At 37.1% G+C, this 15,616-nt stretch overlaps 1 protein-coding gene across 1 annotated transcript; it reads right to left on the bottom strand.

Annotated features, from left to right (window-relative positions):
• Positions 1-712: 712 nt before the first annotated feature.
• On the bottom strand, positions 713-3,856 carry LOC140010596 (uncharacterized). Its single transcript, XM_072057895.1, has 6 exons — positions 3,630-3,856; positions 3,103-3,199; positions 2,693-3,000; positions 2,322-2,458; positions 1,022-1,161; positions 713-898 (listed from the first exon to the last, which is right to left on the bottom strand). Exons 1-6 carry the CDS (start codon positions 3,854-3,856, stop codon positions 713-715), a joined length of 1,095 nt encoding a protein of 364 aa, XP_071913996.1.
• Between the last annotated feature and the right edge of the window lie 11,760 nt (positions 3,857-15,616).

Here is a 15,616-nt window from a genome sequence, read left to right as displayed (position 1 = left end):
TCTTGATATCACTTTGTTGGTTTTTGGGGGCATAAACTAAGAAACAACACCTTAATGTTGCAAAAAAAAAGCTTATAAGAGACTTGTATTGAAGGTTAAAAATGAGCTTGTGTTCTACATTCATCAACTCACAGTTATAGTGATTACATGAAACAAACTAGCAAAATATCCAACAAACAATTATTCTAAAAATCTCATCAAAATATAATCTTCTACTACTAGCAAATCTTAGCTAATATATTTGTTAACAGACGAACATGATTTTGGTTAACAAATATCCTTATTTTCTAATAACTAAATTATTTTGATATCAAAATCAATCTGATAAAAATCTGTAGGCAAAGGTGGCATATCTCAACACCGTAGGAAAGTGGTTCTTAAGCCAAAATGGCACTTACAAAAGAGTTTAAAAAATATTCCTAAATTCAAAACAGGAGAGCCTGAGTGGATTAGATGACCCAAGAAACTAGTAGCTCATATAATGCTCTCTTGAGTGGTGCAATAGATTCTTTCATAAACCCTTCTATTTATAGGCTCTCCAACGAAGCCTTCCTGCTGTCTGCTGCGATGTGGGACGAAAGAATTATGCCATAGTCAAACATTGCGGTAGTTGAAAAAATCAACAAATCTCCACCTTGGCAAAATTTCTAGTCCTACCATCGACAATAGCAAAATTGCTCCACCTTCTTCACATAAGCCCCAATGGGTCATATCACGAACAACGAACACCAATCAAATCCAAGCATTGCTTGAACTTGTAAACTGGATGAGGCTTCGTAAACATGTCAGCTGGATTGTCCTTGGTATTGATTTTCTGAATATGGATTTTTCCTTCAGCAATGATATCCCGAATGAAGTGATACTTCACATCAATATGTTTCGTCCTCTCATGATACATCTGATCTTTAGTCAAGTGTATGGCACTTTGACTATCACAGTGAATAACAGTAATACCTTGATGTAGACTAAATTCACTAAACAAACTCTTCAACCACAAGGCTTCTTTGATTGTTTCGCTTACAGCCATATATTCTACTTCTGTAGTAGACAAAACTACGATAGGTTGTAGAGTAGCTTTCCAACTGACAGCACAACCGTTAATGCAAAATACATAACCTGACAGTGATCTTCTTCTGTCAAGATCCCCGGCGTAATCTGAATCTACAAAACCAACCAAAGTGTTATTATTTTTTCCAAACTCTAAACATGCATTTGAAATACCTCGCAAGTATATGAAAATCCACTTTCACAGCCTGCCAATATGATTTACCAGAGCAAGACATATATCTGCTAACAATACTGACTGCATGTGAGATATCTGGACGAGTACAAACCATTGCATATAGTGGCGGAGCCAGAAAAAAAAATCTTAGAGAGGGCAAAAATAATATTAAAATTTTTTGTCTACTCTTTTTCTAGTTTTTTAAGGAAAAAAAAAATTCACCAACAAGTACAAATAATACGTGTATTTCATGAAAAATATAAAAAAACAAACTCAAAACTATTAATGTAATAATAATTTTATTTCAAAAACAAACTAAGTTATTTACAATTGCTCACGATGAGTTTTCATATTTTGATAACGGTTTATAATTTTCTCATTTTGAATTTCGCAAAATATATTTTTCTCAATATAAATAACCAAACTAAATTTTGTGACCCATTCTTTCACATTTTTTCAAAAAAAAACTCTGGAAGCACACTTAAAATTATGTCAAAATTGTATAAGTATTATAGGAATTCAAGGAGGGCAGTGGGGGCCCGTGCCCCCAATGCCCCCATCTTAAATCCGCCTCTGATTGGATACATAACACTACCGACTGCACTGGAATAAGGAACCTGTACCATATAATTTTTCTCTTTATCTGATTGTGGTGATTGAGCAGCCGATAGCCGAAAATGATTAGCAAGAAGAGTAGATACTGGTTTAGCATCTTTCATGCCAAAACACTCCAAAACTTTCTCAAAGTAATTTTTTTGGTTCAAGAACAACTTTTCTACTTCTCGATTTCTTTTGATATCCATGCCAAGAATTTTCTTAACTGCTCCCAAATTTTTCATTTTAAATTCATTATTTAACTGCAGTTTCAAAATGTGAATTTCTGACAAATTCTTGGCAGCAATGAGCATGTCATCAACATAAAGTAGCAAATAAATGAAAGAACCATCATTTAACTTCTAGAATTAAACACAACTACCATACATGCTCCTCAAATAATCATGACCTAACATAAAAGAATCAAATCATCTATACCATTGTCTTGGAGACTGTTTTAATCCATATAAGGATTTCTTCAACAAGCAAACATGATCTTCCTTACCTTCAATCTCAAAACCCTGGGATTGCTTCATATAAATTTGTTCTTCAAGTTCGCCATGGAAGAAAGCTGTCTTAACATCAAACTGCTCTAACTCCAAATCATACATGGCAACTAAAGCAAACAAAACATGAATAGAACTATGTTTAACAACATGTGAAAAAATTTCATTAAAATCAACACCTTGTACCTGACTATAACCCTTTGCAACTAATCGTGCTTTATACCTTGCATTTTCAACCCCTGGAATACTTTCCTTTTTCTTGAAGACCCAATTGCAACCAACTATTTTCTTATTTGACGGCGGCTTTACAAGAACCCAAGTTGCATTTTGATAAAGAGATTCAATTTCTTCATTCATCGCAATCAACTACTTTGCAAAATCATCACAAGAAACTGCTTCTAAACAGGTGGAAGATTCACCAACTGCATCAATTTCTTCTGCAACAGACAACGCATATGCAACTAAATTTGCATATCTTTGTGGTGGTCGAATGTCTCTCCTTGTTCTATTTCTGGCTGTGAAATACTCCTCTTCTTCTGAATTATTTTCAACAGTAGATTCAGATGCATCTACTGGCTCTTGCTGAATAAAAGATTTGGACTGAGAAAGATCGGAACTGCCAATATCAAGCTCCACCTGATTCTGTGTGCTATCAGTAGTACAAGGACTAGAAGACTCCTTCTTGGAAGATAACATAGACAATTCATCAAAAGTAAGATCTTTACTGATTACAAATTTTGAAAATTTGGGATCAGGACACCATAATCTGTATCCTTTCACCTCAGAAGTATACCCAAGAAAAATGCACTTTTTAGCTCTAGACTCCAATTTTTCATCTTTCACATGCATGTATGCTGAACACCCAAAAACTTTGAAACTGGAGTAATCAGCAGGAATACCTGATCAAACTTTCTAAGGAGTTTTGAAATCAAGAGATGCAGAAGGAGAACGGTTGACAATATAACATGTCATATTGATTGCCTCTGCCTAAAAGTCATTTGTCAACTCTGTATTGGAGATCATACAACTTGCTCTCTCCAAAAGCGTTATGTTCATACATTCGGCCACACCATTTTGTTGAGGCGTCATCCTGACGGTGTGATGCTGAACAATTCCTTCATTCTTACAAAATTCATTAAATTCACCTTCACAAAATTCCATGTCATTATCTATTCTCAACTGCTTAACATGTTTTCCTGTTTGTTTCTCAATCAAAATTTTTCATTGCTTGAAAGTTATCATTTTTATGTTTAAGAAAATATACCCAAACTTTTCTTGAATAATCATCAACGAAAGTCAACATGTGCCTGACACCTCCTTTAGAAGGAGCACGAGAAGGACCCCATAGATCTGAATGAATGTAATCAAGAGTACCTTTTGTCTTGTGAATTGTTGGTGAACTAAAGCTGACTCTTTTCTGCTTCCCAAAAATACAATGTTTACAGAATTCCAATGACCCGGTACTTTGTCCACAAAGAAGTCCTCTTTTACTCAGTATTCCCAAGCCTTTTTCGCTCATGTGCCCCAAACGCATATGCTATAATTTGGTGATGTCTGTATCTGACAAAGATGATGTTGAAATAGCAGCAGCACCTGTAACAGTAGATTCCTGCAAAATATATAAAGTACCAGATCTGTGTGCTTTCATAACAACAAAGCACCTCGAGTGATTTTGAGAATTTCACCTCCACCAGAATACATGCACCCAATATACTCAAGAGTGCCCAAAGAGATGAGATTTTTCTTCAAATCTGGAATATGACTAACATCTGTGAGCGTCCTCACAATACCATCGTACATTTTAATCCGGATTGTGCATTTACCAACAACTTTACAAACGACGTTGTTACCCATTAAGACAACTCCATCTTCAGTTGATTCATATGTTGAAAACCAGTCCCTATTAGGACACATATGATATGAACAACCCGAATCTATAATCCACTCATTGTTAGACCTAAAATTATTTTCTGTTGTACAGAAAATGGTTCCATCATTCTCATCTACTGCAATACTACCCTCAGTGGTCTCACTCTTTTTCTCCTTTTGCTTTTCTTTAATTTTCAATTTAAAGCAATCAGAGATAATACGGCCCTTCTTTTTACAATAGTTGCACACCACATTTTTATATCTGGATTTGAATCTCTTCTACTTTCTGTATTTCTCTTTTCACATCTACCCCGAACTAACAAATCATCGGTTTGACTCCCACTAGTTTCCCTAGTAATATCCCTATCTATCTGCTCTTTAGATTTTAATGCAGATTTAATTTCACGATACGAAATTATTTCCTTTCCATAAATCATAGTATCACGGAAATGTTTAAAAGACTGGAGAAGGAAACACAAAAGTAATAGGGTCTGATCCTCATCATCAATTTTCGAATCTATATTCTCCAAATTCATAATAATGAAATCAAATTTATCAAGATGGGAGAATATAGATGTACCTTCAGACATCCGAAACATATATAAACCCTGCTTCAAATATAGCCGATTCTCGACTGTTTTCTTCATATACAAGACTTCCAATTTATCCCACATAACTTTGGCCGAAGCCTCCGTTGCTACCTCCCGTAAAACTTTGTCGGAGAGATTCAAAATTATACTGGATCTAGCCTTCTTATCCATATCGGCGAAATCCGTATCCTTTACATCTTCTGGTTTGTTCTTGATTCCGTGAATCACTAGGTCAACTCCGTCTTGAATAAGAATAGCCTCCATCTTGAGCTGCCACATGCTGAAGTTGACATTCCTATCGAATTTCTCGACAATCGTCTTTGTTATCGTCATTATTGACACAAAATCTATAACTTGAAGCTTGTTTCAAAAAATTGGTCAAACAAATATGCGAGTCTCGTGAGTGGACCCCACGGGATGAACGGGGCCTACAAGATGAACCTGTCTTGCAAAATATATCAACCAACTCTGATATCAGTTTGTTAGGACTAATCCGGAATAAATAAACTAAAGTTAAAACAAAATAGGCAGTATAATCGACCATATAATGGTTAGGCGATAAACACCAACCATATAATAATTAGGCGGTAAAACCGACCATATAAAAAGGGTTGTGGCAACCCAATAAAGACAAATAACAAAGCAAAATAAAAGACACCAAAATTTACGTGATTCAGTCAAATGACCTACGTCCACGGGTAAGGGAGGAGCAATATTTTTATTATGAAAAAGAAATACAAAAATCGTAGGAAAGTGGTTCTTAGGTCAAAATGGCACTTACAAAAGAGTTTAGAAAATATTTTTAAACTCAAAATAAGAAAGGCTAAAATATTTGACTATAAATGGGCTAGATGACCCAAGAAACTAATAGCTCATATAATGCTCTCTTGAGTGGTGCAATCGATTCCTTCATAAACCCCTTCTATTTATAGGCTCTCCAACGAAGCCTTCCTGTTATCTGCTGCGATGTGGGACGAAAGAATTATGCCACAGTCAAACATTGCGGCCGTTGGAAAAATCAATAAAAGCCCCCTATTTTCTTCCTTCCTTCCCTCTTCTTTTTCTTGCTCCTCTCCTCCATTCCCTTTACCCATAGTTATCAAATTCGGCTTAGTCCGATCGTTGAACCGGTTGGCAAGGTGACCTGAATATCATGCCAGGCCAGATCTCTAGTTTAATAGGACAAGGAGTTGACTCCATTAAATCCGGTCAAACTCATTTGACCCACTGGTTCAACTGGGAATCCGTCTATTTTTCCAGTAGACATTTTTTGTAATAATTGTGGATCTTTGTTTTTAAAACAAAGTATGTATATGTCTTTTACAAGATTTGTACATTGGATCATCATTTAAATGTACATAATATTTTACCACGTGCTTAGTTTTTATTTGATAACCAATTATGTTTTTAAATAAACTTCTTTACTTTTTATTGTACAATTAATCCTCTTAATTTTCAAACTAACAATATTTGAGTAGTTAGAAAATTATTTATTTTTATGAAAAAATAAAATAATAAAAAAATTATGTTACTCCCTCCGTCCCAATTATTTGATCTTATTTTGGGAATCCAACTTTTTTAAAATAGTGATTTGATTGTGATGTTTGTGTTTTTCTTTCTAATTGTACTTCCACAAATTCAAAATTTGAATTTGAATAGTAATGATTAGAGGAACGGGTTATATTGGAAAGAGAGACTAAAAAGATGTTTTAAGTTTCTCAACAAGACAAATATCTTGGAACATCCGAAAATGAAAAGTAGGACACTTTCAATGGAACGAAGGAAATATATCTTTGAAAACAAGTGACACAATTTTGTTATATATTTGACTATATTATTTATTTATGTAAAAGTATGATAAAATGAAATTAAATATTCCATTAATATTTATAAGTTCATTATATATCTTTCTAAGTACAATAATTAGTATCTAAAAGCACTTTATTATATATTTAATACGTATTAAAATTACTATTTTATATTTATAAATATTAAATTAGTACCCACCAATTCAATCAATAATCCACTAGTTGAACTAGTGATTCATTAAACTGATCCCTCTGCGGGATTTCTTGTTAGTCAGATTTGATAACTATGCCTTTACTAATCCTATTTACTTTGTCTTTCTTTTTTCACTTTCCCTTTCTTCCATAGTAGCAAATTGTGACAATGCTGGTGGATTCGTGGTTGGTGGCTATGCTCTTTATTTTTTATTCCTTGTGATTTTGACAACAATCTTTTGTAAATATAAAATCCTTAGAGTCGTAGAAGAGTTTTGATAGGTACATAGCGTAGTTTGCAAGTAAAAATTAACAAGTGAACTTGGAGTCTCCGAGAACTTTTCTATTTTCTTTAGCAACCTTTTTTCTCATAAAATTTATTGCTTATATCACGAACACGTTTTGCTGTTGTCTTTTCATTTTTTTTATTTACATCCCATCATAAAATATTATTTTAATATAGTTATTTAACTTATTTGGCAATCTGGTCTTGATTTGGTTGGAGGAGCGGCGGAGCTGCCATGGTTGGTAGTGGCATTTGAAGATTGCTTGGGTTGAAACAAAGGATGGGACATAGAAAAAGGTCAAAAAAGGAAGACAATAATTTACAGTACGAAACACAATTAATTACAATATTTGTGTCATAATTTTATAATTTCTCTCTCCTCTACTCTTATGATTATTTTCTAACTTTCCTTACTTTTTATCTCACTATCTTCCTTAGGCATCTTGTGATTTTTCTATCACTTTTGATAGTAATACTAAAAAAGAAGAGTAAAAATAAGAGTTAATTTTATATACACAGACAGTATATATACTCTTACTCTTATGGTTGAATGAATAATATATAATCTACATTTAAACTTAAAATACCTTGACAGTGATTGTCATTCCTTGATATCTAAAAACCCAATACTTTTTTTTTTGTCGAAACGATATGTGATTTCATAGATGAAAAGAACCTTTACAGTTTCAAGTAAATACTTGAGCAAACTTTACAACCAGTGCATACTAACACTGAGGAATCCAGAATTCCTGATCTACAACAAAGTCTAGCGCTTGCACGCTTATCCTATGAGTTATATGGTTAAGATTCCTATTAATTAAACAAAAGGAGCACATACGAAACAAGGACTTGAGACTATAGATATCTTCCATCAAGGTGAACATTCGCATTTCTTGAGGTTTCCTTTGCTGGAGAAGAGTAAACGTTACCTTATTCTGGATTTGCACTTCAATCTTCTCCATCTTCTGGACAGCAGCTTTACTCATCAAGAGCTTGATAGCTGTGAGCTCATCCAGGACCTGGTGTCCAGAACTTCGTTCTTGCAACGTCCACCCTTGTATCATGCTCTGATTGTCCCTTGTTATAGTGGCACCTATCCCAAATTTAGGGGTGTGTTTGCTCTTTTGTATTGCAAAACTTAGTGTCATGATGCCTTCGATATGTTGCTGTTGCTGAGGGGATTCCATCTGGTCTCTTGTTTCTCCTGTGCTCATGCTTGAGGTTTTTGTCAAAGCTTCCTCATATTCCAACCATTCCTCTTGAGCTGTCTGCATTGTTTTCATAGGAGGGTGCTGCTTGGCTTCGAATTCGTTCGCATTTCTGCTTTTCCAAATTTGCCAAAGGATGTTTGCTGTTAGGGAGATATGTTTGCTACCTTCGCTTCTCCTCCTGGCTTCCATCACCGTAGTCCACCATTTACTAAAGCAACCCTGCTGGTCTTGAATTCCTTCCCACTGGACAGGTGACATTTTCCATACTAATTTGACATGGCTGCAGTTAAGCAATGCATGCTCTATGGTCTCACCTGCCTCACCACAGAACCGGCAAGTTGGGTCACCTTGTTTGGTTCTATCATAAATGAGTTGCCTTACAGGTAGCGCCTGGTTCAGACATTTCCACAAGAAAATCTTAACCTTGTGCTTGATGTTCAACTTCCAAAGATATTTCCAGCCTTTTTGTGTAGCCGAACTCCAGCTTGTGCCTACTCTCTCCCTGGCTTCTTGTATATGTTCCCTCTGGACATCAGCTTGTAAGTTGTAAGCTGATCTCACCGAATAATTCCCATTGGAGGTGTGACACCAGTAGTTGCTATCTTCTCTATTGATCAGGCTTATTGGAATACTTAGTACACTTTCTGCATCCTTGGAGTTGAAATTCCTGAATATCAGATTTTGGTTCCATCTTTTGTGAATTATAAGCTCCTCAACCTTAGCCAACGTGCAACCGTGTGGTTTCAGTGTGGTGATCTTGCCTTGATGTTTATCTGGCAGCCAGCTATCTTCCCATATCTGAGTACTCTTCCCATTACCTATTCTTCGTCTGGACCCTTTTTCTATCAGGTGCCTTGCTCCCATCAGTCCTTTCCAAATCCAAGATGCATTCCCAGCTACTTTGCACTTGAGTAGTGGCTCCCGAGGATGGTATTTGTCCTTGAGCACTCTACTAACAAGTAGATTTGGTTGTGTGAGCAACCTCCACACTTGCTTGCCCAGTAGAGCTGTATTGAATGTCGCTAGATCTTTAAATCCCAAGCCCCCATCCTTCCTATCCAGTGATAGTTTACTCCATGATCTCCAATGCAACTTGTTCTTTCCATTTGCCTCTCCCCACCAATAGTTGGCCATCGCCGCATTGATCTCTTTGCATATCTTCTTTGGTAGCTTGAAGACTGACATTGTATATGTTGGCATAGCCATTGTCACTGATTTGAGCATCACCTCTTTACCTGCAGCACTTAACATCTTATTTTTCCATTTCTTCATTCTTTGCTGGATGTTGTCTTTAATGAAGCCGAATAGTTGCTGTTTTGAGCTGGTAATCACCATTGGGAGTCCCAAGTATTTACCTTGGGTGGCCACTTGAATATTCCCAAGTGCTTGACAGATTTCCATCTTTGATTCCCTCTCCAGATTGGGGCTGAACATGACTGAGGATTTGTCAAAATTAATGAGCTGTCCAGTACCCCTTTCATACACTTGGAGTAGTCTTCTGAGTTCAGTTGCATTCTGGGAGTCAGCTTTACAAAATATTAGCGTATCATCTGCAAAAAACAAGTGGGTTAATCTAGGCCCTTGCCTACTAATTCGCATGCCTACTATTCTTTGTGCATTTGCTGCCTTGTTGAGGAGATTGGAGAATCCTTCAGAGCAAAGTAAGAATAGATAGGGTGACAGTGGGTCTCCCTGTCTAATTCCTCTCTGCGGTATCACATACTCCTTCACCTCTCCATTGATCATGAATGAGTATGAAACTGATGAAATACATTCCATGATCCAGCTCCTCCATTTGTCATTGAAGCCCATCTTCTGCATGATAGCGTCCAGGAATCTCCATTCTACCCTGTCATAAGCTTTAGACATATCTAATTTCACAGCCATAAAACCATATTTCCCAAGCCTTTTGTTTTTGAGGTAATGAAGAAACTCATGGGAAATGATGATGTTGTCTAGAATTTGCCTTCCGGGGATAAAAGCTGATTGATTTTTGCTTATACAGAGCTGAAGAGTTGGTTTCAATCTACAAGCTAAAATCTTAGCAATAATTTTATACACAGTAGAGCACAAGCTTATGGGTCTATAATGCATGAGGGAAGTAGGAATCTTGACTTTGGGAATGAGAGAGATAATGGTATGATTTACTGACTTAGTTAGATGACCAGAGTGAAAAAAAGTTTGGATAGCACCAACTATATCCTTTTTGATAATATGCCAGAACTTTTGGAAAAACAGGGGTGGCATTCCATCTATACCTGGTGCCTTATCCGGATACATAGAAAATAATGCTGATCTGATTTCCTCCTCTCCCACAGGTTTAGTTAGATTAGCATTCATACTATCAGAGATCGTGTGTGGTATACCTTCCAAAGCCTCCTCCATTTCCCTTGTTTCTGATGTTGAGAATAGTTGTTTATAGTAATCCGCAACTTCAGCACTAAGCTCCTTGTCACCATTAGTCCAGGTACCATTCTCCCTTTGGATTTCTAGCATTCGATTCCTTTTTCGTCTTCCCTCCACAGTAGCATGGAAAAAGCTGGTATTCTTGTCGCCTGTCCTCAGCCATTGCACTCTAGCTTTTTGACTCCAGTACATCTCTTCATTTCTGTATGCCTCTTTCAGCCTCTTTTTTAGACCATTTCTCACGTCCCTCTTGCCCTCGAAGTGTCTAAATTTTAGCTCATGCAGTTGGTACTTGAGTGCTTCAATATTCTCTCTAGCATTACCTTGTATCTTGTTTTTCCATTGCAAAAGTGTCACCCTACACCTTTTCACTTTGCTTATAACTCTAAACATCCGTGTGCCTTCATCATCCTGGTCCCATGCCTGTTTTATAATGTCATTGATTTCTTCTCTTTGGAGCCACCTTTTATCAAAATAAAAACGTTTCTTCTTCCTGATTGGGCATGGCTTGGTGTCAAAAATCAGCATGCTATGGTCAGATGCAATGGTATCCTGATGTTTACAGGTGACCTGCTCAAAAGTTTGTAGCCAAGGGTAGGTACACAAGCCTCTATCCAGTCTTTGTTTCACTTCCCCAGGACCCTCCCAATTGTTACACCAAGTCCATGGATGGCCCTGAAATCCCACATCCATCAACTGGTTGTCATTAATGAAGTCCCTGAATGCCTTGAAGCTACCCTCTTCCCTCCAGTTGCCACCCCATTTCTCGTCATTTGACACAATGTCATTGAAATCACCTGCAATTAACCATTTGTCTCCCCACAATCTTTTCCTCGCCTGTAACACCTTCCATTGCTGTTTCCTTTCTTGATCCTCGCTGCTGGCATATACACCTACAAACCACCAATCACACTTGCTTTCCCTATCCTCAATCTGAGCTTCAATAGTAAAGGCTGTTGTGATCACTTGCTTTACCCGTAAGTCCTCTTTCCATAGCAATGCCATCCCTCCTGCCTTGTTCATAGCATCCACAAAAATAGCTTCCTCAAAATGCAAAATTTTTTTTTACTTTTTCCAGGTATTTACTTCTGTTTTTTGTTTCACATAAGAAAATAATTTCTGGAGAGGAGAGGTTGTTCGCCTCTCTCAATTGGGAAATTGTCAAGGGACTCCCCACACCTTGACAATTCCACACCAATACTCTCATTTATCCATTGGGGTCCATGTATGGTTGGACCCCACCTCCATCGCCCCTGACCTTAAGAATTTGTTCTCCAAATCTACCTTATTCCTCTTACCTTCTTGCATGATCTCCTCATCGATGTCCATGTCAAGTTCCCCCTGAATCCCTTTCCTTTTCCCACTCTTCTTATCCTTACCTGTATTACTGTTCAGCTCCTTCGATGAGTGCCTGTGTTTCTTAGGGGACTTTAGCACTCTCAGTATTCTCCGCGCCTGCTTGATCAGTGCCTCTTTAACCTCTGGACCCTCTATTGTCTCCATGTTTACAGATGCCTGTGCTGGTATCAATTCCTTGTTGTTGTCCGACCCTCCCACTTGGGTTACCAAGGTAACCTGTTCCTCTTCCACCATCAGGCAGTCATCTCCTTCGTTTGTAGTGTCTGGACCTTGTTCTTGTACAAGACTCTCAGCTAACTTAAGAAACTTCGGACCATGATCCATGTTCCTCACTTCCCTGTTTTCATACAAGTTCCCTACTGTCTGATCAGTCTTCCTTACTAACTCAGCACACACGTCTGATCTTGGTAGCACACTCTCTGTAGTGTTACCTCCTTGTGCTGCCTGGCCAGGTCCTACTTTGCTTAGTTCCCCAACTTCAGGCTCGGTGGCTTTGGATTTACCATTTCCTGTCACTGCTTGTGTTTCCACTGTTTGCTCCTTATCTTCCACTCCCCTTTGCTTAGTCCATTCCCCATTTTGGAGCCTCCAATGGGATTTTTTAGGGTTAAATACCATTCCAGCCTGTTTTTCATTAGGTGAGTTTCTTGCACCACCAGCTCGCAGCCATGGACCATATTGGTTATCTTTCCTCCCAGGCCCCTGTAGACCTTGTTTCATACATGTCCTTTCGCTATGACCAATAATCCCACATTTGTAGCAAAAGTCCGGGCACCTCTCATATTTGAAGCTTGCCCATTTTGTGGTTTCCCCTACCTTGACAATTGTTCCTCTCAAGAGTGGTTTGGAGATATCAGCCATCACCAAAAGTTTTAGGTGTCTTCCTTCCTTGCCTCCAGTCTGAGGGACTATCACCTCTCTAACCTTGTGGAAGTTTACCCCTATCTTTTTACCTGCTTCCTTAGACAACCAATGCACTGGCAAATTCCAAACCTGTATCCATAGAGGAGCTATCCGAAAAGCCTGATCATCCTCCTCAATACCCTCATACCAGTCGCTTAGCACCAATAGCTGATTGTCAAGTAGCCATGGTCCTCCTGTCAGAATCCTCTGCCTATGACTTGGCGATGGTAAAATAAACTGAAACAAGTTGGTTCCAAGTTCCACCACTTGTAGGTCTCTTGGGTAGCTCCAAGCAGCTAACACAAAATTCTTGATCCCTGTGTAGTTTGCCACTTTCTCTCCCATAACTTTACCGATCAAACTATTGTTACATTCCTTAAGTCCCCCAATTAGTTCCTCATTGTCCAGACTAGTCATTTGGAGCTCTGTACTAGAAAGGTCAAAGTTTTGCAAGATTTCGGCCAGCTCATCCGCCATGATAAGAGCTTTCTGAAGAAATACCACACACTACTCTACAGTTTGAATAAAAACCTAGTCCTTATGATCAGAGAAGGATAGATCTACAGCACCAAACCAAAGGGCTACCCCAGAAAGGAAGGGTACAAAAATACAAAAATAGCTTGGGAAAGACAGTTATGGTTCGAAAATTACCTGTCCGAGCTTACGTGGGTGCCAATGAGATCTGGTTGCCAAAATGCAGAAGCAGCTTTCTTGGTTGCTCTTATAAACCTCTACACTGTAGTGACTATTAGCTTCCCCTGCATTGAATGCTTTTTTTTTTTTTTTTTCACTCTCTGTTTTTTGGATGCTGATTCGACTCTCTCTCACTCTCTTTCTTTTTTTTTTTTTTTTTTTTCTCCCTCCCTCACTCCAGCTAACAAAGTTTAGCTAAGAGCTTCATACCTCTGTGACCTGTGTTAGTGGGGGTTGACCAGGTTGCTCGCTGTTGCAGAACATCCGACAGCAATAAACAACAGCAAGCATAAAGAAGCGCAGACAGAATGAGATTAAAAGATACACCAAAGTACTAGTTGCTAGGTATTGGTTGATTTTTCCACCCACCGAGCTGCACTTTTCAGACTTGTTGGTAGCTCCCACCAGGAGGAGAAAAAGCTCTCTTTTTTTAGGAGGAGAAAAAGCCCAATACTTAACAATTACAAAACAAAGCCGTCAATGAGGTTTTGCCAATACCTTGATAGTGATTGTCTTTCCTTAATTCCTTAATGTATGCCAGACAAATTGTTGGTCTGAATCGAATATTGTGCTATCCAAGATGGGACGCGGTAGGATTACAAATTTTAGTTGCCATCATTTTCATCCAGAGTGATCCTGTCGCCTTTTTTCTTTTTCGTTATGAAAGGCTTTTTGTCCTTTAGACGACACTATTTTTGTCAAGAATTACTGAAGAAATAGGGTCAAGACTTGTTGCTAGAATCTCCACTTTACAGCTCCAAATTTTCGACATTATCCCTCAAAAGGTGTGAAATGATGGAATTGAAATCAAGTTGCGCAAGTTGAAACTGCAAAGTTTGATCAGAATCCCTCCAAGCAATCCCTCCAAAAATTGGTCGAATTGTTTGGGAGATTCGAGTCTACTTTCATTTTCAACAAATTCCTTCGTTTTCTTTTTTAATGAATCGAACCACTTTTGAAACTTGTCAACCTTGCGAAGTTTAGGACTTCAATCAATATAATGCAAACTTATTTCTTGTCCAAAATGAAGTCCAATTTCAATTCCTACAAAAATAATAAAAAATATGCAAGTAAAAGGGACAAAATTCTCCTTTAAGCACTAAGCATCATTTAGAACTAATTCTAACTAAAATGGACTATTTTTTTCTTATAATATTAAAATATTGATGAAAATTAATATAAAATATGATTCAAATATAGCACAAAATAGTGACTTATCAACATAACTTTGCAGCTATAACATCCAAAAAGTTTACAAAAGGATAAGGAGAAAAAGCAAAGGCATGGATGATGGTAGTTCACATTTGGACTGCTACTTTTTGAAGTTCTTGTATAAAAATATATTATAGTAATTTGATGTATATGAGATAAAAATAGTGATTCAGAGATATGTTCATGAAAAAAATAAATATTTTGAATTAGAAAACCACAATCCAAATAAGGCGTAAGAATTAAGCTCAAGTGAAAAGTCCACTGACCTCCTATGATTAAGAGAATCTATAAAAGTCCCCTATAGTTTTAAAATATACACTCTAATATCTCGTGATTTGAATTAGCTTAAGAAAATGATGAAAATCGTCTATATTAATGGGTGCAAAAGACTCTTTTGCAAGTATTTGTCCTGGTAACAACAATCGGGTCAAATCATACAATTTGAGATACAAATTGTACTCTCTGTGGTTTCAAATCATACAATCGAGTACTCTGTGGTTTGAACTAATGTTAAAAATCGATGAAAATCATTTAAATTAACGAATTTGAGATAAATGCAACTGTACTACAAGTGCTTGACCTAAAATTTTTTAAATCCAATTTTTAGCTAATATACCTATTATACCCTTTAGAGCTCATAAAAATTTGAAAAACAACCTAAAACTCCCAAGTACAATTCATCTTATTTCTATACACCAAATAAATGAACAAAAACTCTCAAATACAACTCACCTTATTTCTAAACAAAAATAAATAAATAAAAAT

The sequence above is a fragment of the Coffea arabica genome, chromosome 7c (assembly GCF_036785885.1).
Source record: "Coffea arabica cultivar ET-39 chromosome 7c, Coffea Arabica ET-39 HiFi, whole genome shotgun sequence".
Taxonomy (NCBI): Eukaryota; Viridiplantae; Streptophyta; class Magnoliopsida; order Gentianales; family Rubiaceae; genus Coffea; species Coffea arabica.
The sequence above is the reverse complement of the archived record's forward strand: the minus strand, read 5'-3'. Positions and strand labels throughout refer to the sequence as shown.

Coding starts and splice junctions, on each gene's coding strand:
- LOC140010596 (XM_072057895.1), bottom strand. CDS start 3,856: ATGCGTTTGGGGCACATGAGCGAAAAAGGCTTGGGAATACTGAGTAAA. Junction 3,200..3,629: donor CCTTCTAAAGGAGGTGTCAG/GCACATGTTGAC, acceptor TGATTACTCCAG/TTTCAAAGTTTTTGGGTGTT. Junction 899..1,021: donor CAGAAGTAGAATATATGGCT/GTAAGCGAAACA, acceptor ACTAAAGATCAG/ATGTATCATGAGAGGACGAA.